This window comes from Sminthopsis crassicaudata, chromosome 2, assembly GCF_048593235.1.
Source record: "Sminthopsis crassicaudata isolate SCR6 chromosome 2, ASM4859323v1, whole genome shotgun sequence".
Classification (NCBI taxonomy): domain Eukaryota; kingdom Metazoa; phylum Chordata; class Mammalia; order Dasyuromorphia; family Dasyuridae; genus Sminthopsis; species Sminthopsis crassicaudata.
Window position 1 is genome coordinate 254,366,886 of NC_133618.1, and position 26,916 is coordinate 254,393,801.

A 26,916-nucleotide genomic window follows, 5' to 3' on the forward strand; every position below is an offset into this window, starting at 1 on the left:
AGGGACCAAGGGTCTCTGATTATAAAGGTAGCCACCAGCAGGACCTGCTTGGTAACTTAGTTCTCTGGAAAAGAGGGTACAAGTAGGAGAATGATTAGAATGTGCTCCTGCCTATGTATAACCTGCACAGGGATCTGGGAGGAAAAGAAGGGTTCCCCCACAATGACTAGCCTCAGCACAGGTAGCTGGCATCCTAGAGCCCACTGAAAGTTTAGCTCTTTTACTTGGGTCAATGGCAGGAATCAACATGGGGGAAACCTGGAAGCTTATATTTTCATCATCAGTGGGCCATTTGAACCAATTCTCCCACTTGCATTGTGGAATAAAAGAATTCAGACTGTAATAGATATGTAATGCTTGGATCCAGATTTATGAACCCAGTTGAAAACACTTCAAATAAACTCTACCTAACCCCATTTGGGTTGGGTCATCTTTAGGCCTAGTAATGGCCTGTATGGTTCAGGGCCTATTTAGTCTACTCCTAATCCCAAAGAAACATCAGGTCCCATAGAGCTTCCTCGCCATCTTTAACAGGCATCAAAGAATCTTCAAAGAACTGTGGTTCACAACCCCATATGTGGCCTTGTAACAATGTGGGGAGGTCAAAAAAATTGTGATTATCATTAAATGTTTGATTGTATACCTATTTCATATATCTATATATCTGGTATAAAATTAGCCATTTTCTGGTGAAAAAGGACTGAGAGTGGAAAAAGTTTAAGCCCTGACCTAGAGGTCAGCTCATTTTGTAGATGAGGAAACTGAAGCCCTGAGAAATTACATGATTTGAACAATGTAATAAATGACAGACAGGACTTGAATTCAGATTCTTGGTCTCTAAATTCAGGTTACTTTTCCTCATTCCTTCTTCCAACAGTTTTATTCTACACACAGACACACACACACACACACACACACACACACACACACACACACACACACACACTGGAAAATGGAGAGGCAGGATATTATTAACTTGTGAACTACAACATTTGCAAACCATATGACAAAGAAGAAAAATTACCTTCCCAAGTATTCTCTGGCATATCAACAACCAACCAAGTTTTTTGGAAGTGAGAGCCAAGGCTGCAAATAAGACTTGATAGGAGGGTTGCTGGGAGTTCCATTAAATATCAGCTTTTAAACCCTAGCCCTGCCAAAGCTTGAACTGGACACAGCCTGAATTGTAATTTTAGATGATTTTTTTTAAGTCCTTGTGATCTAGAATTAAGACCCCTTCTCCTCTCCCCATTGCACAGCTTTATTATTTTATCCTAAGATTGCCTCCCTATGACCAGTTTTTCCCTTCCAAATATGAGTGAGTGATGTGGTATGGCACAATTACAGCTTAGCAAGAAGGGACTTGAGAGTCATCACATCCAAGTGACAAGTGAGGAAATTGAAGTCTGGAAAGGATAGGTGACTTGCTCAAGATGACAGGTCTCCTAGCACTAATCAAACATTTTTCAGTGCACTGCATGGCTTCTAAATGACTTAACCAGAGGAACTGAAAACCTCAGAAAACTTGAACTTCCATTTTCTGAAGTTCTCATAAGTCTCTGTAGCTTAAGAGCCTATCTGGAGAAGAATCCAGGAGCTCTTAATGTTTTGTTGTAAATGAAATTTACTTATTTTTGAACAGCAAAATTTTAGTAAATGAAATAGAAACAAATCAACTATTTTTGTCTTCTGGCATGTTTGATGGTCAGCTATGCTCTGACCCCAGTGCATTTGTACACTTCAAGTGACCTTCTGTTTTGCATGTACAATACAGACCCAACAGGAAAAGCAGGAATGGAACAAGGAGCAGCAGCAACCACAGAACTAACATTTTCACAGAGCTTTATGACTTAAAAGATGATTTCTTCACAATAGCCCTATGAGAGAGGTAGCATGAGTATTATTATTCCCATTTTACAGAGAAGAAAACTGAGACCCAGAGAAACAGAGTAGTTGTTGGAAGTCTGTGCAACTATTTGAGTGTTGGAGCCCAAATTCAAATTCAGGTCTTCTGTCTCAAGGTCTAGCAACACTCTTTTAATTGGGCCACATTGCCTTCAGAAACAGTCCCCATGGCACTTCTACATGCCCAAGGTTCATTATCCTTGGGGAACAAACCTTTGAGCTTGCTGTCACAGAGTACCAGGTAGAGGAGTTTGGTGCTAAGTAAGAAAGCATGCTTTTCAGGTGGGTTCTTGGCTCAGAGTGGGTTTTCATAATTAGTGAAGCTAATGAGTTTTTCTTTGAGGCTTTTGAAGCATGGTCTTTCTCCTGGAGTCAGATTCCAGCATTTATACATTAGGTCATAGATGGAGAGTGGGCACTTTGTGGGGCGGAGCATCCGAAAGCCACCCAAGACTTTCATGTGAGTCTCATTATTGGACATCCCTAAGGAAGAAAAGGAAAGCAAAAGGATAAGAGTCTAAATGCAGAAACTAAAGAATTTTTGGGCCTAATGAATAATAATTACCTGCATTAAATAAATAATAATAGCTTTTTATTTTCAAAATATGTATAAAGATAGTTTTCAACATTTACCCTTGAAAAACCTTGTGTTCAATATTTTTCTGTCTCTTCCTCACAACCCCTTCCTCTGGACAGCAAATAATCCAATTATAAATTACCTGCATCTTTGTAACATTTTATAAAAATTAGATATTATTGTCTCTCTTTTATTTAGTCTAAGAGAGGTTAAAGAATTCCCCATGAATCAGATCCTACTGTGGGATCTGAACCTAGGTTTCCCCCAATACTATGTCAATCACTCCATTACTCCACCAACTCTTAACCTCTGTAGAAAAGTTTAAGATTGACATTCTCACTAGGGAGGATAAGGCTCAAATAGTGTTTTGATCATCCTTAGATTTTGAGGGAAAATGAAAAACGAGATTTTATATCTTCATAGCTAAGAAAGACCAGGAAAATAACATATTATTCTTTGGACTCCATTCTTCCTCTGGAATCTGAGGTGACTGAGCACAAAATCTATCAGACCTTTGAATTATAAGGCAAAAAACAAAACAAAACAAAACAAAAAAGCCTTCTCTTTGCTTTGGTTTATAACCTTAGGGGTCTCAGAGTACAGAACTCATATTTGCCTGCTGTTAATTTGTAAAAAGTTGATCTAAGGGGCAGCAAGGCATATTTGCTGCCAATAGCTTCCAACAAAGTCATTAGTTTCATTCTGAAAGTGCCTAAAGCCAGCATATAAAAGCAGACAGAGCCCAGGTCCCTGAACTATGTTCCCAAATTGGTCTTTATACAATGGCTTTAGACTAAATTTGTTGACAGAATAGGAAGGCAAGGAAACTAGGTTCGAATTAGACTGTGCTTTAAGCTACCTAATATATTTGGCAGAAAATACACCCAGGACTAGGAAGAAATGACTTTCACAGGAGATGCACCCTTGACAATACTTTTTGAACCCTCCCCTTATTTTCTTGAACATGTCTATGTCAGAGGTTGTAGACCCCCTGCAGTAAGCACTCATGGGACATTGAAACTTGTAATATGGGACTATCTTTCCTATCACCATCCACTGTTGAAAGTTCACAAAATGCTATACCTGGATAAGGTATCTGTCCACCACTGAAAATTTCATAGAGAAGAATTCCAAAGGACCAGACATCAGATTTGATTGAATAATATCCATAGGAGAGAGCTTCTGGTGCTGTCCATTTGTAGGGGATATTGTGTGCATAGGAAAGATAAACATCATCCTGTAAACACAAAAGTTTTGTGAGCTAGGGAGGATAATAACTGGCATATAATAGCTGTCTTAAGTCAGATGCTGTCTTAAGCACTTTATTAAAATTATCTTATCTGATATTCACAACAGCTCTGGGAGATAGGTGCTACTATTATGCCTGTTTTGTGGATGAGGAAACTGAGGACAATAGAAGTTAAATGACTTGCACAGAATCACACAGTAAATGTTTGAGGTCAGATTCAGGTCTTCCTGACTCCAGATATTCTATCTGCTGTGTCACCTAGCTAGCCCAGGTTGTGTCTGGTCTCAGGGCAGGTGTCAAACTCTCAGAAACCCTACATGAATTTCAATATCATAAAGGCTGTTCACAGAAGTTGAAATGGAATTTCTCCTAAAGAATGTTATTTTCAGGGCAGCTAGATGGCACAGTAGATATAGAGCACAGGCCCTGGAGTTAGGAGGACCTGAGTTCAAATTCAGCTTTGCACACTTAACACTTTCTAGTTATACCTTCCTGGGCAAGTCAATTGCTTCACTAAAAAATATAAAATAAAAAAAGAATGTTATTTGGCAGACATGCTATGGAGCCCATATATCCTCATTTTCCAATTGTTTAGAACTATTTTAAACCACAAAGATTGGAGGGCTGATTTCTTTTTTCTACTGTTTATAGCGTCCATTCATTCTGATACTTATGAAAAACCAGAAATCTCTTAGTATTATAACATTAAAACTACCAAAGTTTGGAAAGTAAAGAGGGGAAGCAGGGTATGTAGTAGAATGGGGGACTAGAGTAACAGAAACTTACAAATTATGAGGGTATATACTCTTTAAGAACAAGGCCTTTGTTCTAGCTATGTTTATATCCTCAATGCTTTGCAAATAGTAAGTACTTAAGTGTTTGATGAATGAATAATTTGATAAAGTAGAGAACTTGATAGGAGGGTTGCTGGGAGTTCCATTAAATATCAGCTTTTAAACCCTAGCCCTGCCAAAGCTTGAACTGGACACAGCCTGAATTGTAATTTTAGATGATTTTTTTTAAGTCCTTGTGATCTAGAATTAAGACCCCTTCTCCTCTCCCCATTGCACAGCTTTATTATTTTATCCTAAGATTGCCTCCCTATGACCAGTTTTTCCCTTCCAAATATGAATGAGTGATGTGGTATGGTGTTAGGATTACTAAGTGAGAACTGAGGTTTTCTGGACAATTACAAGGTGAGAACTCAGGTTGACTTGATAGAGGGGGCAAGCTCATTGGCTGGGGTGGTTCTTCCCAGAAGCCCTTGCATTATCCCACGCCCATTCTCTGGGAGAATAAAAGAGAGGACTCCCAGAGATAAAGGGAAGACTCTCTGCATTACATCAGGCCTGACGGGGCTCTCTGCAGGAAGGGAAGTCACTTCTAAGGACAAGAGTTAACAGCAACTGCCTGGAGACAACGGTTCACTACAGGAAGAAGAATCTGTCTGAGAGATTTGAGTAGACACAGCAGATCTCTTCCCAGAGAGTGATCCAGCAGCTTCTGGAGACGACAGCTCGTTATATTTGGCGTCCACACGTGGGGCAAGGACTTTTGCTTATCCTGACAAGAGGAGCTAGACCAGACCTTTGCATTTTGGCGCCCGAACAGGGACAGACACGGTCCTGATTCCAGTGGAAAAGCTTCCGATCTAGATCTCAGTCTCTCTGACCCAGAACCGTGAGTAACGAGGAAACTTTGTTAAAGATTAAGTGAGCGTGCTAATAGATAAATAAGGAACTTAATTTGTTAAGGGCTAAACCAGGAATCTCTTATAGCTGAAATGGGGCAGATGTTAGCTATATTCAATCCCTGGACCTCAGCCGACTCATCCCCAGCCCCAGAAGCAACCTCAGCTCCATTCAGGAGTGGTACTATAGAGAGTATAATCAACATAATTGAGGAGCAGAGTTTACTTGTAACCTGGGTACAGATTGCTAAACTCTTGGCTGCATTAAGACGCACATCCCCTTGGTTCTTAGAGGAAGAAAAGATGTAGATAAATGGAAGCTAGTGGGATATGAAATGAAAGAATTTCAAGCAAAAAATGGGCCTCGTTCAATTTCTGCAGAAGTATTTTATATCTACAACATAGTTCAATTAGCCTTAAACTATCAAGCAAGTTGTAGGAGAAGGAAAAGTTCTAAAAATGAACAGAGGAGGAAGTGTGAGGAAAAAAGGAAAGATCAAGATCTTTCCCTAGAGCAAGAGGATTTAAATGAGGAATTATGGTATGATTCTCTTGAAGAAGCTTCAACCCTGCCTAGAGAACAGATTATTGACAGGCCCACATCAACCCCACCTTCAGAGATGGAGGAAGAAAGAGGGGAAGAGGCAGAAACACAAACAGAATTGCCTGTGAAGAAGCCTAAGCCTATGACAAGATTAGAAAAAGCATTGGTTAAAGCTAAGAGAGAAGGACAGGATATAAGTGATTTTATACATGCATATCCTGTGATTGAAAATACTGACTCTGTAGGTAAAAAAAAGGAGAAGATATGCACCTTTAGATTTGAATAAAATTAAGGATTTGAAAAAAGGTTGTACCCTTTATGGGGCTACATCAGCTTATGTCAAAATGTTACTAGATGGTTTGTCTTATGAAGTCCTAACCCCGAATGATTGGAAATCCATAGCAAGGACATGTCTGGAACCTGGAGAAAATTTATTATGGCTTGCGGAATTTCATGAATTATGTAAAATTCAAGTCAGATGCAATTTGGAAATAGGAGTTAACACACAATTCACTTTTGAGCACTTAGCTGGTGAAGGTCAGTATGGAGAGAATTCGGAACAGATTAATTATACCATGACAATATATGAGCAAATTGCTAAGGCTGCAATAAAAGCTTGGGGTGTCCTTCCTGGACAGAAAGATCGTGGAGAGGCTTTCACTAAAATACAGCAAGGTCCCAATGAACCTTTTGCAGATTTTGTGGGACGTTTGCAAACTGCTGTCAAAAGAACTATTGGAGAAAATTCAGCTACAGAAATAATGACCAGACATCTGGCTAAGGAAAATGCCAACGAGATTTGCAAAAGAATTATATGGGGATTAGACAAAGATGCTCCTTTAGAGGAGATCATAAGACGCTGTGCTACAGTGGGAACAAATGCTTTTTACACCCGGACAATGATGAATGTGGAAAGACAGGGTCCCTCATGGCAAGGGCCTTCTAGAGAAACTCGGCGATGTTTTCAATGTGGAAAAATTGGGCATCTAAGAGCTCAGTGTAGATATGGAGATACAGTGAGAAGACAGGGTGAGAGAAGACCTAAAACTCCATGTCCAAAATGTCACAAGGGCCTCCACTGGGCCTCCGAATGTAGATTGACACAGGGAAATGACAGGTGGGGCCCAGCTTCAGGCCCCCAAGTGGGGCATGATGGCAGCCGAGGTTACATCCAGAGAATTTTAAGACACGATCAATCAGCCAAAAGGCAATCAGATGGAAGAAAGGGATTGAAATTAGGAAAAATAGAGTTGTGTGCAGTAGAGACTACCGAGATACTCCCTGGAGAAGTGAAATCTGTTCCTGTTGAGCCTATGGATCCTTTGCCTCCAGGCACAGTAGGCTTGACCATTTCACCTTCTGAGAGTGCCTACAAAACAGTGTCCATCCATACACTGATGTGGGAGACTGGAGAACGTGTATCTAATATCCCAGTCACTAACACAGGCAGACAACGTGTGATTTATCAACCAGGAGAAGTAGTAGCATCAGGCTTATTGTTACGGACCCCTAATAAGCAACCTAGTGATAGTCACCTAGATTTTGACTCCAATGAACAAAATCCAGGAATATATTGGACAGCAGCTGTGACAGCTGACCGACCTATGCTTACTATTTATATAAACGGAATACCATTTGAAGGATTGGTAGACACGGGTGCAGATCGTACAGTTATTAGAGGTGCCAATTGGCCCGGTCACTGGCCAAAGATTAAAGCAGACACCTATATGTCTGGGGTGGGAGGATCAATAGCAGCAGAAGTTAGTGCTAGGCCTTTGAGATGGGTATTTGAAGGAGAAACAGGAGCTTTTACTCCTTTTGTGGTTGAAAAAATCCCCATCAATCTGTGGGGAAGAGACATTTTACAGCAGATAGGATTACAAATAAGCACTTCGGCTTTTTAGGCAGGGCTGCTGTTGAAGGCCTACCTGCACTTTCACCAGTTCCTATTCAGTGGAAGACTGATTCACCAGTGTGGGTAGAACAGTGGCCCTTAAGAAGTGATAAAATTCAGGCCTTATTAGACATAGTGCAAGAACAACTTGACCAAGGACACTTGCGGCCTTCTCTAAGTCCTTGGAATTCCCCAGTATTTGTGGTGAAAAAGAAATCTGGAAAATGGAGGATGATAACTGATCTAAGAAGAGTAAATGAACAGATGGAAACTATGGGAACTCTTCAGCCTGGACTTCCATCTCCTACTCAGTTGCCAAGAGAATGGCCTCTATGGGTTATAGACATTAAGGATTGTTTCTATTCTATTCCTCTAGATAAGGAGGATATGAAAAGATTTGCTTTTTCAGTGCCTAGTGTTAATTTGGCTGAGCCTTATAAAAGATATGAATGGACAGTTTTGCCACAGGGAATGAAAAACAGCCCTACTATGTGCCAAATGTATGTTGCAGCTGCTCTTGCTCCAGTAAGAAAAGCCTTTCCAAAAGTAATATTGTTACATTATATGGATGATATTTTGGGATGTGCACCTGAGGAACAAATGTTAGAGGCATGTCTACAAAGGACCATGGAAACATTAAAGTACTACAAACTGCACATAGCTACAGAAAAAATTCAAAGACATGCTCCTTTTCAATATTTAGGATATGAAGTATATCCTAAGACACTCACAGTACAAAAGCTTTCTTTAAGAACAGAGAAGTTGAACACCTTAAATGACTTTCAAAAATTAATAGGAGATATCCAATGGATGCGTCCAGTGTTAGGCTTAACTACCAATCAACTACAACCTCTCTATGACATTTTAAGGGGAGACAGTGCTTTAAATTCACCACGCCAGCTTACAAAAGAAGCACAAAAGGCTTTGAGAGAAGTTGAACTGGCTTTATCCAATGTGGTTGAAAGAGTCACTCAAAAACCCTTGGAAATATCAGTTTTTGCTACAAAAGAGGCACCCACAGCAGTCCTTCATCAAGGAGACAGAGTGATTGAGTGGGTGAACCTCCCAGCACAACCAGAACAAAGCCTTACACCTTACCCAGTGCTTGTGGCTAGGATTTTATTAAAGGCTATTAAGAGAGTAACACAATTATCTGGGATAAGTCCTGAAAAAATATACACATTCTATACTAACGCACAGATTAATGTATGCTGTGAGAACATCCCAGAATGGCAAATTTTATTGGCCACCGCTCCAAATTTTGCACATGGATCTCCATTAAAGATTACCCGGCTACTACATAATTGGCGATGGATTTTTGAAGAAAAGGTTTCTAAGGTTCCTCTTAAAGGACCAACAATCTTTACAGATGCCTCCAAAGAAAATATTTGTGCCATATACTCTCATGATTTAACCATAAAGAGAGTAATCAGGACTCCTTTTCAATCCACTCAACAGAATGAATTATTTGCTATCATGCTAGCTCTCACTTATTACCCAGGAGACGTAAATATAATTACTGATTCAGCCTATTCAGTAGGTGTAGTACAAAGAATTGCCACAGCCCAAATAAAATTTGCAGCCTCCAATATTTATCAGCTCTTTAAGGAACTTCAAGAGCAAGTGAGAAAACATCCAGGCAAGATTTATATCTTGCATGTCCACTCACATAGTGGACTTCCAGGTCCCATTTTTGATGGAAATTCAAAGGCAGATAGCCTTCTAACCATGTTAGCCAGTAGTCCTTTGTTTCAGGAAGCACAAGAATCTCATTCTAAATATCATCAGGCTGCTCGAGCTTTACGTTTACAATTTGGAATCACAAGAGAGGAAGCTAGGAGCATAGTAAAAAGCTGTACAGCTTGTCTTCCTTTCCATGCTCCTACACTCCCTCCAGGGAAGAATCCTCGTGGTTTGAGACCCAATGAAATCTGGCAAATGGATGTGACCCATTATAAATCTTTTGGTCGTCTATCTTTTATTCATGTCGTGGTAGACACCTTTTCAGGATTCACATTTGCAATGCCAGCAGCAAAAGAGACAGCCCGAGTGGTCACTGAATTCCTTATACAGGCTTTTGCAATTATGGGTGTGCCACAAGCAATAAAAACAGACAATGGACCTGCATATACGTCCAAACATTTTACACACTTTTGTGCACAGTATAAGATTTTACATACCACGGGCATACCCTTTAATCCTCAAGGGCAGGCAATAGTAGAGAGAAGAAACAGAGATATTAAGACACTCCTCCAAAAACAAAAGAAAGGGGGAGCCACAGGTAGCCCTAGGGAACTTCTAAATTTAGTTCTCTATACCATTAATTTTCTAATTTTTGACAAAGATGCACTGGCTCCAGCAGACAGGTTTTATAACCCACCAGAAGGGCAGTGTCCAGTGAGAGCATCTCCACTGTCCTTAGATAATCGCCAGGTGATGTGGAGAGATCCAGAAAGTGGTGAATGGAAGGGACCAGATAGGTTAACTGCCTGGGGGAGAGGGTTTGCTTGTATTTCTTCAGCAGGAGAAGGAATCAGATGGGTGCCAACAAGTCATATTCGCCTTGTCCATCAGAGAGAGACAGAAAAAGAGAAAGACCTCAAAATAAAGGAGAAGATCTAAGAAACATCTGACACTGAAAGAGCATGGATAATAAGAAGACTGTTAAAGAACTTTAAAAACCAGCAGGAATCATTGGACTTCCTCACACAAGATGAGACTAATGGACAATGGACTTATGGACATTTATAAATTTTCAATTTATGATTATTTGATTATGTTATATACTTCTAGAATGTATTATGTTACTATGTGCTTATGTAATTTATGTAATTATCTGTAATACTTCCCATATTGATGGATTTATGTTTCAAGGTCATGACTGTCCTATGTTCTAAATCAAAAGAAAGGGGGAGATGTTAGGATTACTAAGTGAGAACTGAGGTTTTCTGGACAATTACAAGGTGAGAACTCAGGTTGACTTGATAGAGGGGGCAAGCTCATTGGCTGGGGTGGTTCTTCCCAGAAGCCCTTGCATTATCCCACGCCCATTCTCTGGGAGAATAAAAGAGAGGACTCCCAGAGATAAAGGGAAGACTCTCTGCATTACATCAGGCCTGACGGGGCTCTCTGCAGGAAGGGAAGTCACTTCTAAGGACAAGAGTTAACAGCAACTGCCTGGAGACAACGGTTCACTACAGGAAGAAGAATCTGTCTGAGAGATTTGAGTAGACACAGCAGATCTCTTCCCAGAGAGTGATCCAGCAGCTTCTGGAGACGACAGCTCGTTATATTTGGCGTCCACACGTGGGGCAAGGACTTTTGCTTATCCTGACAAGAGGAGCTAGACCAGACCTTCGCAGTATGGCACAATTACAGCTTAGCAAGAAGGGACTTGAGAGTCATCACATCCAAGTGACAAGTGAGGAAATTGAAGTCTGGAAAGGATAGGTGACTTGCTCAAGATGACAGGTCTTCTAGCACTAATCAAACATTTTTCAGTGCACTGCATGGCTTCTAAATGACTTAACCAGAGGAACTGAAAACCTCAGAAAACTTGAACTTCCATTTTCTGAAGTTCTCATAAGTCTCTGTAGCTTAAGAGCCTATCTGGAGAAGAATCCAGGAGCTCTTAATGTTTTGTTGTAAATGAAATTTACTTATTTTTGAACAGCAAAATTTTAGTAAATGAAATAGAAACAAATTCCTCAGCCTTTCAATTTCCTCATCTATAAAATTTAGATTTAATAATGCTCAGTCTACCTCCTTGTCAAGGATCACATGGCAATCAAATGACACAACCTTTGTGAAACTTTTCAGAAACTTAGAAATATTACCAATAGTAAGGCAATGCTGTTTCTAGCATCCCTTAGTGGAAAAGAGGATTTTCAGGGCTTTCCAGACATTGTGAGGGCCTTATGCTGATATTTATATAGGGTCAGCCAGTCTTCCTACATACATATCTGGTTGTGTCACTTTTTCCCTCAAATATCTTCCATGGCTCTTTATTATCTACCAAGGGTAAAACTCAGCATTCAAAGTATTTCATAATCATCAAAGGTGTTGCCACATCACTTTTCCAGATTTATCTCATATTACTTCTTTACAGAATATTATGTTCCAGCCAAACTGGACTTTTTACTATCTTCTGTTTATGACTATGTTTCCTCCTCTTCAACTCTTTGTTTCCCATATCTAAATATTTTCTCTATCAACCCTTTGACCCTAACAGCAGCCCAGTAAATTATTTTGTTATTTTTCAGTCATTGAGTTATATCCAACTCTTTGTAACTCCTTGAACCATATCATGGCAGGCCCTTCTGTCCCCCATTGAAGTCTGTCCAAGTTCATGTTCATAGATCAGAATTTATTTTTTGCCTAGGTAAATTCCTACCCATTTTGTAAAAACCAACTCAAAAGGCACCAATTTAATGAAGCCTTCCATAACAGTTAGGAATGGCATTTCCTCTCTGGTTTCACATAGTACTTTATTCCTATTGCTCTAATATACTTAGCTTGTGCTACTTTATATTAGAACAATTTCCCTATTTGTCATACTCCTCTACCAACCTGAAATTCCATGAGGACAGGAATGATCTTCTCTGGAACAGTGAACAATACAGAGTAGATGCTTCATAAAAGCTTATGAAATTGAATCAGTTCATTGAAGATGCATTGCACTAAGTGTGCAGATTTAAAGAAGCATGATTCTTGCCCTTGAGGGGTGTACTATCTAGCTGAGCAGACAAAATGTAGAAGTCACAGAGTTAACTAGGCAGTCAATTATATGTGGCAGAAGCCTGGAACAGATAATAAATACTGTAAGAAGTCAGTGGAGGAAGAAATCAGGAGAAATCACTCTGTGCTAGAAAAGTCAAGAAAAACTTTACAGAAGTAGAAAAATGTGAACCAGTCTTTTAAGGTTGAGTAGAATTTTGAATGAGCAATTGAGTGGCACAGTAGAGAGTGCCAGGCCTGGAATCAGGAAAACTCAACTTTAGGAGTTCAAATTGAGCCTCAGACACTAGTGTGATCCTGGGCAAGTCACTGTTTGCCTCAGTTTCCTCATCTATAAAATGAATCGGAAAAGGAAATGGCAAACCATTCCAGTATCTTTGCCAAGAAAACCCCCAATGTCCTCACAAAGAGTTGGACATGACTAAAACAATTGAACAACAATAAGTGTCCTGAATAAGCTAAGTGTAGAAAGAAGGATACTCCATTTGGAGTAAAAATTGTAAGCCAGATCTTGGAAGTAGGAAAGTCTATGTCATATTAGGGAGACAATGAGGTAGTTGTTTGGTTGAAGAACAGAGTATTTGTAGGGAAGAGAGGAAGAGAGGAAGAGAAAAAGATTACTTGCTTCATCTCCAGTGACTATAGCCAGGCTCCCAGACACAGTTGGCCAGTACTAAGGACAGCTACCAATCAGTTGGGAACCATAAGATCATAGATTTAGAGCAAAAAGGGATCTTAGAAACCAACTAATCTAACACCCTCATTTTATAAATGAGGAAGTTGGAATTCATATGTGACTTGCTCTAGGTCACACAGGTAGCAAAGTGTTAGGGCTGAGTTTTGAACCACAAGACTTGAAATAAAGCATGCTTTCCATCACTACATTGCCTCCAAGAACTAGAGTCACTTTTCCAGACAAAAAAACAAAAGAACAGAACCTGAGCCCTTTTACTCCTGAGTCAGCCTGAGTCCTTATACTACTAGTGTCCAGAGATTAAAGTAACATTCATGCTATAATGAACAACACTGTAGACATGAAAAACACAATTTGACCCTGAGTATAGCCAAATTAGCAATAGAGAAGAGTTCTCTGAAGTAAGTTTTTCATGTATATTAGCTATGAAAAGAAGTTTAAGATGAAGATTTTGGAATCTGAAATTTTTACCTTGATAAGTCGAGCCAGCCCAAAGTCTCCCACTTTGCAGATGTTATTTTCCCCCACAAGGATGTTTCTGGCAGCCAGGTCTCGGTGAATATAGTTCTGTGACTCAAGGTAGCACATGCCCTCTGATATTTGAGATGCTATGTCCACAAGCTCCGTGGTGGGCAGCTTTGCCCCTTCAGGGTCTGTGAGAGACAAAAAATAAGGTCTCTTTCTATTGCTCTTTATCATAGCTGTTCAACTAGGTCAATCAAAAAAGAAAAATGTTGATAATAAGAATGGGCTGCAATGCAATAGAGGAGAAGGATGGAGTAAATTATTTATCATCCATATCAATGAAGAGGACTTAAAAGAGATAATTTTAAAATTCTGATTAATTCAAAACTTATATTCTCTTATGCTTTGTAATGTATTAAAGAATGTCTATGAAGAGAACACTTCCTTTGCTACCTTGCTCTTCATGGAATCACAAGAACATGGGATCTTAGGGTAATAAATTTTGGAATTTAAAGTTTATTAGGTCCAACCCCTTCATTTTACAGATAAAATTTAAACCTAGAGAGTAAAGGGATTTGTCCAAAGTCATACATGTAGTATGTAGAAGAATCAAGATCAAAGAATATCAGGTTAAAATTATTCAGTTCATATTTTCTAATTGTAATAGAAACTGAGTCCCAGAATGGGGGATTGACTTGTTCAGGCCCAATGGCAGAGTCAGGATTTAAATCCAAGTCTGAGTTCACAATCAGAGATCTTTTCCATTCCCCACATTCCCTGCCTCTTTAGCTAAGATTAGTTAGAGTTCTCTGAGTACATACAGTTAAGGAAACAGTGAGTGGGGAAACACTAGAGACAAAAAGATATCACTCCTGAGTCAAGTGAGAAGGTCATTCCCATAGGGCTAGCTTTGTGTATTGTATCAATTCCTAATCTCCCAGCTCTAGTGTTCTGTAGACTAAATCTTGGTCCCTTGACTATGTCCCCTTGTTCTTACCTCTAAGGAGCTCCAGAAGGTTTCCTTTGGGCATCAATTCAGTAATAATATAGACAGGATCCCCAATGGAAGAGATAGCATACAGAGAGAGAATGTGTTTGTGGCGCAGCTTCTTCATGGCTTCAATCTCTGAGTAGAAGGTGTTCTGATGCATCAGGTCATCTGCAGAAATAGAAAGCCAATCATGATGTAAATGTATGTAAACTTCCTGAATAAATACATTATACATGGAAAGTGGGAGAGATTCTTAAATTGGCATTATCATCCTCTTAAATTATTATCGCATAATTTGCTTCCTTCCAATAGCCAAATTCCCAGGAAAAGTCATCTCCACTTCTTTCTTTCTTCTCTACAATTCATTGTAATCTAACTTCTGACCTAAACCATTAACTGAAATTTCTCCTTCAAGGTCACCAGCAATCTTTTACTCTGTGTGTGTGTGTGTGTGTGTGTGTGTGTGTGTGTGTGTGTGTGTGTGTACATTTACATAACACATATAATATGTATTCTTGAGCTTCTTCTACACCTGAATTTTGAAGAGTAAATGTTTATTTCTTTCCTTCTTTCAAAATTCTTAAATTGACATTATTATCCTCTTAAACTATCATGCCATGATTTTCTTCCTTTCAATGGCTAAACTCCCAGGAAAAGTCATCTCCACTTCCTTTCTTTCTTCTCTATAATTCATTGTAATCTAACTTCTGACCCAAACCACTGACTGAAACTTTTCCTTCAAGGTTACTAGCAATCTTTTAATTGTATATGTGTGTATGTATATTATTGAGCCTCTTCTATACCTGAATTTTTAATTTTCTGCCTTATCTATAAATAATCATAGGAAGACCTCTACTTCTCTCAGTCCCCTCTGTGCTTGTTGTGGGTCTAAAGGGGTTTTACTCCCTACCCCTACCCTATATATTCTCAGTCAAGGACAAGAGGCCAATCTCTCCTCCTCCAGCCTAGTCTATATCCATTCTAAGTCTTGCAAATTATGTGATGATAATTTAAGAGGATGATAATGTCAATTTAAGAATTTTTAAGGAAGGAAGAAAGAAAGCATTAAGTCAGCAACTACTATGTGTCCATCAGTGTTAAATGATTTGTATAAATATTATCTCATTTGATCCTTACAACAATCCAGGAAGATAAGTACTTTTATTATCCCCATTTTACAGTTGAGGAAACTGGGGCAGACTGAGGTTAAGTGACTTGCCCAGAGCTAAACCAATAATAAATATCTATGATCAGATCTGAATTCAGGGCATCCTGATTGTAGTCCCACAGCACTAGACACTGGGCCATTTAGTTGCCTCTGTGGGAGAAAGGTGTCAATAGATAAAGAAAGATTGAAGATGAAAGCAAAATGATCAAAGGGATGGACACTTAGAAAAGATAAGATCAAGGATACAAATAAAGGTCTTTTTCTTAAAGGTTCCCTAGAAGTTCTCTGATTTGGAGAAAGAAATAGGAAGAACAGTGAGAAAACTAGTGTGGAAAGGAATGCCATACCTAGAAAGTTCTATCCATATACCATTATAGGTCAAATAGAAACCAAGGCTAAATTGTGACCACCAACTAAGAAGAATGGTACTTACCCTTGGCAATGACCTTAATGGCCACTTTGACTTTCTCTTTCCAGTATCCTTCAAAGACTTCCCCAAAGTATCCTGAGCCCAGTTTCCTGGTCAGGATAAACTCTTCCCTGGGTCTTTCCCAGTCATCCCAATGAGGCAATGGTTTTGGCTCATGCTATAGAAACACAGAACAAGTTGGAGGCTGGTTACACCCAAGGGAGGAGAGCATTAGTAAGAACTTACTCTAAAGCTGGCTGAGCAGGACTTCTCTGAAACCAAGGAATCGTGTTAAGCTGGAAAATCCCTTAGGGATTATCTAGGACACTTCATACCCTCATTTTATAGATGAAAAAATCAAACCCCAGAAAAGACAAATGACTTGCTCAAAGTTACACAGGCAGCAAGAAGTAGAGTCAGGCCTAGAACCCAGATCCACAAATTCTAATTCACCAATCTCTGATGTTAAATGGAATAAACCCAATAAACATTTGCTGAGCCCTCCCTTATGTTCATCCATACCCAAAGTGATAAGAGGAGGCAGCTTCTAAATCAATTCTCAGGGCCACCATTAGTTTTCTCATCTTGGCAGTACTTTTTTTATTTGGGGAGTCCCCAATTATCATGTGGCCTAAATTTTCCATGACAGTCTAGTCTGACTTGGAATAGGTCCTGAACATCTATACTATCACAACTTCCCAGAAGTGTATCATCCTGTTGGCAAGCAAGCAAGCCAATTCTATAGAGGACCACACATCATAGGCACCTAATAATTTCTGGTTTTATTCTCTCTGTGGTTTATCTCTTAGTGATCAGTACCCATAAGTTGTTTTTTCTATGTCAGTGATTCCCAAATCAATATAAAGAGTCTTTCCTGAACTCTAGTCCTGAAATACCAATTATTTGCTAGATATCTCTACCTGAGTATTTTGTTGACAACTCAAATTCAAGGTGGCCAAATGAGAACTTCTATTTCTACCTGAACCCTTCTTTCCTCTAAACCTTCCTATTTCTAATGAGGGAACTAGCAACCTTCCAGAACCCTCTTAGAGTTATCCTTAACCTTTCTCTCTCCCTATCCAATTGGTTCCCAAGTCTCGTCAATTGTACCTGCACACTTTCTTTGGAGGTATAGTATTGTGCTGGACTTGATGTCAGAAACACTTCTATTCATATCCCATGTAGATGAGTCACATGACCCTGAGCAAGTCAATGAAATCTTCTTAAGGAACTCTTTCAATAGTTTATCCCATGCAATTCTAAATCTATCAATCTATCAGTCTTCCAACTGTTTCCTTCTCTCCACTCACAGAGTCACCATTCTATTTCAAGGCTTTATCACCTCAGATGTTGATCATTTATTGCAATTCCTTCCTAATTGGTTTTACTATTTCCAATCTTTCTCTGTTCAATTCCATCATTCAAGCTGTTGACAAAGTGATTGTTCCAAGTCCCACCTTTACTCATAAATATTCACTGACTCCCTATTGTTGTAAGATAAAATATGAAATTCTTAGCTTTGTTTAAAGTTGTTTACTATCTGACTTTCACCAACCTTTCCAGTTTTATTTCATATTACTCCCCTTTTGTACTCCCTCCATTCTACTTAAACTAGTCTAATGATCTGAATGTAACATTCCTTCTCTAGCCTCTCTGTCTTTTTCTAAGGAGTATCCCATATCTGGAATACTCCTCTTTGCCTTTTAGCTTCCTTCAAAATGCAGGTTATGTGTATGTAACCTCTTACTCAAGACCTTCCCAATTCTCTTCACTGCCATAGCTATTAATATTCTTCACCCTCATTGGCCTTTAGAAATTACTTTGCATTTACTTATCTGTCTACATGTTGTGGGCAGCTAGATGGCACAGTGTATGGACTGGTGGGTCTGGTGTCAGGAAGATTCATCTTCCTGAGTTCAAATCTGGCCTCAGACCAGACTAGCTGTGTGACCAAAAGCAAGTCATTTAATCCTATTCACTTCAGTTTTCTCAACTGTAAAATGAGCTGGAGAAAGAAAAGCAAACCACTTTAGTATCTCTGTTAAGAAATCTCCAAAAGGGATCACAAAGAGTTGTACAAGACCAAAAAATGGCTCAACAACAATTATATGTGGTAAAAACTATCCACCCTCACTGCAACAGAAGGTAAGCTCTTTGAGGGCAAGGATAGTCTTGCTTTTGTCATTCTATCACCAGTGCCAGGCAAACTGCCCTGTATTTCATGGGCACTTAAAAATGTTTGTTGCATAGAATTGATGTTTACTTACATAACCTTCTAAATTAAATGCCCTCTAGCAAAATGAAAGACCAATATTTCACTAGAGAACTCTATCCTACCTCCAGCTTTGAATAACTAATTATTTTTTGGGAGAAATGGGCCTTTCTCTCCAGATGTTCTCTGAAGAGTCTATCTCTAGTAATGGAATGATGATGATGATGATGATTGATGATGATGATGATAATGATGATGAGATGATGATAACTAGCATTTATATAAAACCTCAAAGTTTTATAAGTAAGTGCCAGATACTGTGCTAAGTGGGTTCCTGAAGCAAAATTCTGAGGAGCAGAAAGGCCTAGCTCTTCATTACTCACCTCTAGTACTGAAAAGAAGCTCAGAAGATGCCTCATTTGTGTACAAAGGGAAATTCTTGCTGATTTTAAGAATCAAATTCTAAATAAATCAATATGTGGATTCTTCCACCCACCCCATGCTCCTTCCATATTAGGCTCTGGTGAGACCACCAGAATCCTAAAATGGGAGAGGAGAGGTGGTCTTTCAATGGTTCCCCAGATTAAGTGAGTGATGATGGTTAAGATTCTGGGAATCCACCAACTACACCTGTCCCAATTCTTCCCTTGCTCCAAAAAAGTCTTGTGCCATGAAGATCCCCATGTCCCTCCCAATACAATTCCCACCTCCCCTTTCCAAGATCCTAAAAGACCAGCTGATTCTAGATTCTCTCTGCAGTTGACAAATTTTATTGAGAAAAGATCTTGCATGATTACAGTAAGTACGACTTACAATACAAACCAAACAAAAAAATCATCAACACAAGACATAAAACAATTAAGAATCAAGTGGGAGTGGGGAGTGATGAAAAGGACATCTCAGTTGAATCCAGTTGGACTGATTGAGGGTCTGTTACACAATGGCTAAACTTGGAGGCAAAGGGTTTCCCACTAAAATTCTCAAAGTCCCTGAAAAAAGCCCATTCTGGGTAATCATAGCCTGGCAGAGGCAGATGGTCCTCCCAGACAAGAATTGGAACAGAATCCTGATCCAGACCTCAATTTACCTTCCAGCAGGGTGTGGTGAGCCTCAGGCCGTGGGACAGTGTCTTACTTTTGTGATACTGCACTAGACCAACAAGACTGGGGAAGGATACAGCAGAGTTCATGTGGTATCTTCCCTCAGCATTCCTCCAGATCTTGTAATGTCTTACAATCTGGTTGTCCCGAACTTTGAAATCCAGGGAAGGAAAAAGGAGAAAAAGAAGGTACATACACATCACAGTCATTCTTGAAAATTGGAAGCTCCCCAAATCCAGGACAAGCAGACAAGTTCAAATTCAAATCAGTGCCCATTGAAGGTTTTTTCAGAAAGTTTTTCAGAAGGAATGTCTTTTGCAGCCATCAAAAAAAAAAAAAAAAAGAGGCCTTTCAAGTTGTGTTCAGAAATGTAGAAGAGACAGAATGTTCCCTAGTAAAATGTCAAGTAACTGAAGCTTCTCTTTTAGGTTCCAAATGAATTGGGTTTTAGCCTCTCCTCATTTTCAGATTATGAATATATTTTGGTTCATATCTTCTTCATTGTTATGCTGAGACAAAGAGTTGCTATAGGAAAGCAGGACCAATGTCACAGATAGGATTCCATCTCCTACCTAGCTGCCAAATTTTTATTCTTAAAACAGAGGTCTAATTATGTCACCTCCTACTTAAAAAAAAAAAAAAGTTAATCACTCCCACTAGCTTCCTATTGTTTCTCTGATAAAATACAAAACACTTAGCTTGGCACAATCTGGCTTCTACCTATTTTTCTAGTCTTAATTTATATTTTTCCTTTCCATTCTCTCCATTCTTTTCCATCTGTTCTGCTAACTTCTCCTTACACATAACATTCTACATCTTGTCTTTTCAACTTCACACAAATAGTTCCTTATGCTTGGCATGTTCTTCCTTCTGTTCTCTGACCTCCCAGAATGCCCAGCTTCCTTTATCCACAGTCTATGAACTTCCTACAATTTGTTGAACTAATTTTATTTTGAATGTAAATTAAGCATGGGAGATGCCAGAGCTTCCTTGGAATTTTATTATTATTCAGTCATGTCCACTCTGTAACCCCTTTTGATCAAAGACAGGACAAAGATACTAGAGTGGTTACCTCATTTTACAGATGAGGAAACAGAGGAAACAGGATTAAGTGACTTTCCCATGGTCACAAAGCTAGCAAGTATCTAAAGCCAGATTTGATAACCCTTTCTGACTCCAGGGCAAAGGTTCTAGCCACAGTGCTACTTAGCTTCCCTTCTTAGAAATTAGGGAATACCCAACATATTTAATCAAGTAAGACACCAATGTTAAAATGACAGCCTAGATCTCACTTTTCAACTGGTCCCAAGAAATTGGGGTTTTTTTTAAACACTCAGAAGCTTAAAATGAGCACAGATACAGAGGATGACAAATTTAGAGCTAATAGGAACCTTAGCGATCATTAATCAAGCAAACATTTAATAGATATTTCCTATGCAACCGAGTACTATGTTCAGTGCTGGATATACAAAGAAAGAGCAAAAATAGTCTCTGTGTTCAAGAATCTTGCATTCTAATAGAGGGGTATAATATACACTAACCAGAACACATGAGATAAATAGAGAATGAATAGATGGTAACGCTAAAGTGGGTGGCATTAGCAACTGGGAAAACCAGAAAAAGCTTCCTGGATAAGGTGGTGCTCAATATAAGTTTTAAAAGTAGTCAGGGATTCTAAGAGTCAGGAGAGAATTTGGGAGGGAGAACATCTTATGCTTGGGAAACAACCACTGCAAAGGTCTGGAGACTGGAGATGTAGTATTCATCAAGAAATAGCAAGGTGGAAAACATGGCTAGAGAGTAGAGTGATAGAGAAGAGTAAGAAAATTGGAGAAGTAGGATAAGGCCAGGTGGTAAAGACCTTCAAATGCCAAACAGATGATTTTGTACTTGGTAAGATCATAGAGAGCTACTGAAGTTTATTAATCAGTGAGCTGACATGGTCAGATCTGAATTTTAAGAAAACTGCTTTGCAAGTCAAATGGAAGAAGTAACGGAATATATTTGGGAGATATTTGGGAGAGAGAAAACAATTTTAAGGCTATTTCAGCCATCCAAGGACCTGAACTAATGTTGTTGCTGTGTGAGCAAAGAAAAGGAAGCATGTGTGAGAAATAGTGTAGAGAGAAAATATAGTTGGCAACAGATTTTTCGATAGAATGGGAAGAGTGACTGTGAGAAAAAAGGAGTTGAGGATGATGTCCAGATGAGAACAATGAAAGCTTGGGTGACAGAGAGAAAGGTGGTCTCCCTTGACTATAAAAGAAAAGTTCAGAAGAGAGAAAGAGTTTAAGGGAAAGAAAATAAGTCATGTTTTAGACATGAGTTTGAGAAATCTGTATGATATTTCATAGTTAATATAGTTGAGATAAGACTGGAACTCAGGTGAGAACTCAGAGCAGGATATATAGCATTGAAATCATCTCCACAAGAGATGGTAATTGAAGCTAATGAGATGAATAAATGAGAAAGTATAGAGAGAAAAAAACAGAACAAGATCCAGAGAAAACCCTTGAGGGATGCCTACCTTTATTGGTTATGACAAGGATAAAAACAAAGAAGGGATGGAAAAGAAGCAATTAGCTAGGTAGGATGGAAACCAGGAAAGAATATCCAGGAGGTGAAGGTAGTCAACAATATCGAATGTTTCAGAAAAGCTAAAAAGGACTAGGTCACGATTAGCAATTGGTAACTTTGATAGCCAGAGTAGTTTCTTTTGAATGATAAAATTGAATGCCAGATATCGAAGGCTTAGAAAGGAATGAGAGGAAAGGAAGTGGAAATACCTGTTTTAAATTATTTGTTTCAAAGAGATTAGCTGTGATAGAAGAGATCTAGATGATAGCTAATAAACATAGCATTATCTAGTCAGGGTTTAAAGGTTCACAGAGACTTGGGAAAGTTTGTAGTCAACAAAGAAAGAACCAGAATATAGGGAGAGATGTAAGATTAGAGAGTGGGGATAATGGTGAGGATAATTTACTGGATAAAATGGGAGCCAAGGAGATCAAGGAAGCTTGTAGTAAGGTTAGCCTTGGCAAACAGAAGAGCTCCCTTATTATCTCATCTTGGAATAAAGAAAGAGATAGTGGGTGGTATTATTAGAAAGATGAGATCAAGAAGAAGAGAAAAGGAGCTCTTAGCAAATAGCCTCGATTTTTTTTTTTCCCAGTAAAGTATAAGTTGATGTCCTTAGGAGAGAAGACATAGAGAGGAAGCTTAAAGACAAAGAAAAGGTTTGGAATGACCAAACTGTTCTAAATGCAATAGGGAAACAATTAGAGAGGAGTAATATTGCCCTGAGATTGTTAGGGCCCAATTGAGTAGCAGATATTGATAGTAGCTCTACTTAGCAGGATTTTATGTTTTCCTTCAGTTCTATTTCAGTGACTTCCATAATAAAGTGCAACCTCCTTATTTTATAACTGGGGAAACTAAAGTCAAAGGAGATGAGATGACTTATCCAACTTCACAGATATGTTAAATTTAAAAATCAGGATCTGAACTTTGGTCCCTGACCCCAAATCATATGCAATATGAGACTCATAGATTATTAGGTAAGTCTGGAAGAGAGAGGGAGGGGGGTAATTGAGGCTCAGAATATTGGAACAATTTGCTTAAAGTCACATAGCTAGGAAGTGACAAAGCCAAGATTTAAATTGCCCAAGCCCTATATTCTTTCCAGCATAACACATTATCTGAGTCTTCACCATGCTTAAGGAAGCCCTGTGTGTCTTGGGAAACATTTGTCCTAGATTTTACCATTAGTGGGAGGGAGAAAAATCCTGCCTCATCAAGATAATATTTTCCATTAATGAGGTTGGGATGGGGTGGTAAAGATGTAAAAGAAGAGGTAGTTTGGGGTAGTGGGGATGCCCCCAAGTCAAATAACAAATGGAAAGGTCAAATAAAATTCTGCACACTTTCAGAAGGAAGTCAGCAAGTCAGTGCCCTGTTCTATCAGAAAAAGGAGAAAGTTTTACCTGAGAGAACATAGTCTGCTCCTGTCTTCTCACTGATCCTTATGAGGAAGGTACCAGTTCCATTCTCTCCTGTAAGGAGCCTATGCAGAGCTTCTGAACGAGAGATCTGCCCAAAAAACCATCTGAAAGAGAGAAATGAAAATAGAGTGGTCCTAACCTCCAGAGATGTCCTGATTCAGAGAAAGGTCATTTATGTTCCCTCTGAGTGAGGGCTCTTTGATCCGTCATCTATTAAGCTATATTCATAGAATGAGAAAATAACAGCCCAGGATAAATCTTGGTGGCTTACAGGGTAGAAGAGATAGCAGTAGTGACTCTGTTGGAAGAAGCTTCAATCTTATTTAACCAATATGTATCATTGTTTATCACTGCTCACTGAATTCTACCTTTGGCCTGAGTTGGGCCCAGGAACAATACCACATAGAGTGATTTCTATCTATATTCTTCTCTTCCCACCATCCCATATAAGCTGAAACAGCAAGGCTACATTAGAGCAAAGCTAGGGAGAAAAGAAAACTTGAGTTATATTAAATAATTACCCCCAAACCACATAACTTCTGGAATAGATTGTTCTCCAAGGCAAAGTGATTGAAAAACTATAGTTACCAAAATTGACCTTTAGCACAGAATTAGTGAGACAAGGACAGTAAGGAGGAGTAAAATGTCATAAAAGTGCTCCTGACACATGAGGTTTTGAACTTAGAATTGGGAAAGCACTAACATATATATCTCTGAATGTGAGTGTTGCTCTCTTAGCTACTAGCCCCTTAAGATATATCACTAGTCTTCAAGGCTCAGGAATAACCCCAAAGTATGATTTTTGGACCATCAACTTGGGGAAATATACTGGGTTTCACAGTCTCAGTATTTATCCCACCAGTCTTTTAATTGCTGGGCTACCTTCTTGGGCTCTTTGGATGGTACTAATTGCATAGTTGTTCAGCTCTTAATTCCAGACCAATTTCATGGAAATTCTCACTTCCTACTGATATCCCCTATTCCCTGAGAGTAGAAGAAATTCAACAGAATCTCCAGGAGCAGTGTTTGCAAACTGTCAACGTGAATTTCTTTCATAAATGTTCAGCCAGTTTAAATATTAGAGAAAACTATTGATACCAAGAGAGTCATAAAGAAATCATAACTCAGATCACAGATGTTCTTTGGGTATACATAATCATTAGAGGCAGCAAGAGAGGAAAATGGGAAAAGAGGAAGGAAACTTATTTTGTTCCAAGGTCTCATCTCCAAACCATGGTTGCAGGTCATGAAATTATACAACACAAGCTCAATTGTCCAGCTTCTCATTTGCTAATTAATTTGGGGACACTTTAGCTGGGCCAGCATCCTTCATCAGTCTGTTCCTGACAGTGGTACACTGACTCCTCAGAAGATCTGAAGAAGCCATGTAGGAGGGGAAAATTCAGGAGTATACACCCACCAGCCCAGCTGTGTGTGTTTGGCAATACAGCTTTCCCCACTTCTATCCTCCACCCGGCAGAACTGGAAGGTATTGCAACACTATTTCCCTCCTCCACTAACTAGGTTGAGATTCCAGTTTGTGATTGTTCTGAAAGTGAGTCCTTCAATGTCCTTCTTTCTCTGCATTTTGCAAAATCAAAGCAGGATTTCTTTCTGTCTCAAGCTGCCCCTATTCAGACATTAATACCAAGTGGTCCTATCCTGTCCTTCTCCAAGGACAGCTTGAGCCATGAGGGCTGAATGACTATAAGAGTGGGGTCAGTGGCCCCACACATTCTTCTCTGAACAAGAAATTCCAAAAGCTAGTGCCCCAACTCCTCCATCTCAAGTACAAAACTATAAATGATTAAATCCTAAAAGAATCAGATATTTGCACTGTGAAACAAATGATTTTAACATGTGGTCTTATCTATAGTTCAGAGAAGTTAAGTGATTTGTCTATGGTCACACAGTTAGTAAATAATCAGAAGTAGAATTTGAACTCAGGTCCTCCTAGATCCAGATCCACCATCTAAATATTGCCTCTTGTGAAAAAGACTAACAGGTTTATTTTTTTTTAATCTCATTTCTTTTTATACCAAAGAGAATTGGGCTGTAAGCAAGTCAGTAATGATACTATAGTGATGGCATTGATAAATTTCTTTGACCAATTCAATTGTTTAAGCTGTTCACCGAACCAAGGAGGAGTCAAATCTATACTGATAAAGGGAAAAGCTCACTCATGGAGGTACCCACAGTAGTGCCAAGTGTTATGCAGCAATTTGCAAAGTAATTCCTTGGGATGGAAGAAAGTAAACAAGAAGAATAGCAAACTACCAGACTTTGGGATGCGTGAACCCTTTTCCACTTGGATATACCCACCAGCTTTGAAAACAAGTGCCAAGGAAGTGCCTAAAGATCACTACTACTGCTTTCACATTTTCTCTGAAAAGGAAATCTAAAGATTTCTTTCAAGATGCTCCAGGATTTTTAGTGGAATTCAATCCATTTCTCTGGGATTAATAGTTACAGAAACAAAGCACTAGCTCTGAAATTAGAGGTCCTGAATTCAAATCTTTCCTCTGATGTTTACTTCTTGTATGACCACAGATGTCCCTAATACTCGGGCCTTTCAAGCACTATATCTATGATCTTCATCTTATGATCCTAAACCCTATTATCAATACTAAAGAAGTAACTGAAGGCTCCACTAGAAGCTATTTCCCAGAATGGGATCCACAAGCAATAAATGTGACATTCTAGGAGATGAATGAGCCCAGTTTCCTGCCCTCTGATGGGTCTTACTTACGGTTCAGTCTCCATTGTCTCTTCTTCAGCTAAGTAATTATGAGGGACATAGCCTTCCCCCAAGCTCCTTCCAGCAGCATCAAGCTTCGTGGCTTTCCACCAATCTTCCTTCTTCTCTGTTACATAAAAATGATCCCCAGCCTGAAAACTCAATTCATCCTCTGTCCTTGCTTCAAAGTCCCAGAGACTAACATAGAGGTATTTGGGACCCAAGTGGGAAAGACTTCGTGAATCCATGTTGAAAGGAGCTTCAGGATTCAGATTCTGAAATCCTCCTTTCTCTCAGGAAAGTCACTCAGAACACATTCTTCTTCCCCTGGGAACTTTAAGTATTTTGACAACGGAGAGTTGGCCCAGCTGATCTCTAGGTCTCACTCTTATAGAACATCTCAACTAGGAGTAGGTGATTGCCACCAACCTAGCAGGCTCTTCCCACAAAAGCTGCACCACTTTTTTCTGAATTCACTGGCAACTTGCCCTGTGAGCCACTCCCCTGCTGATATGTGACAATAGCAGAATCCCAACTAAACTA

The 26,916-nt window shown here is 39.2% G+C and overlaps 1 protein-coding gene across 1 annotated transcript; it reads right to left on the reverse strand.

Moving 5' to 3' along the window:
* Positions 1 to 1,510: 1,510 nt before the first annotated feature.
* PTK6 (protein tyrosine kinase 6) lies at positions 1,511 to 26,827 on the reverse strand. The gene is made up of 8 exons (XM_074288852.1): positions 26,386 to 26,827; positions 23,619 to 23,740; positions 19,623 to 19,786; positions 16,348 to 16,501; positions 14,753 to 14,914; positions 13,762 to 13,943; positions 3,566 to 3,719; positions 1,511 to 2,388 (listed from the first exon to the last, which is right to left on the reverse strand). Exons 1-8 carry the CDS (start codon positions 26,619 to 26,621, stop codon positions 2,201 to 2,203), a joined length of 1,362 nt encoding a protein of 453 aa, XP_074144953.1. The 5' UTR covers positions 26,622 to 26,827; the 3' UTR covers positions 1,511 to 2,200.
* Between the last annotated feature and the right edge of the window lie 89 nt (positions 26,828 to 26,916).

What these genes read in the sequence shown, in the direction of transcription:
- PTK6 (XM_074288852.1), bottom strand. Translation starts at nt 26,621, where the DNA reads ATGGATTCACGAAGTCTTTCCCACTTGGGTCCCAAATACCTCTATGTT. An exon ending in GAGACAATGGAGACTGAACC is followed by an intron (nt 23,741 to 26,385) that starts GTAAGTAAGACC and finishes TCTCTCTTTCAG; the next exon opens with ATGGTTTTTTGGGCAGATCT. An exon ending in AGCAGACTATGTTCTCTCAG is followed by an intron (nt 19,787 to 23,618) that starts GTAAAACTTTCT and finishes TGGATTTCAAAG; the next exon opens with TTCGGGACAACCAGATTGTA.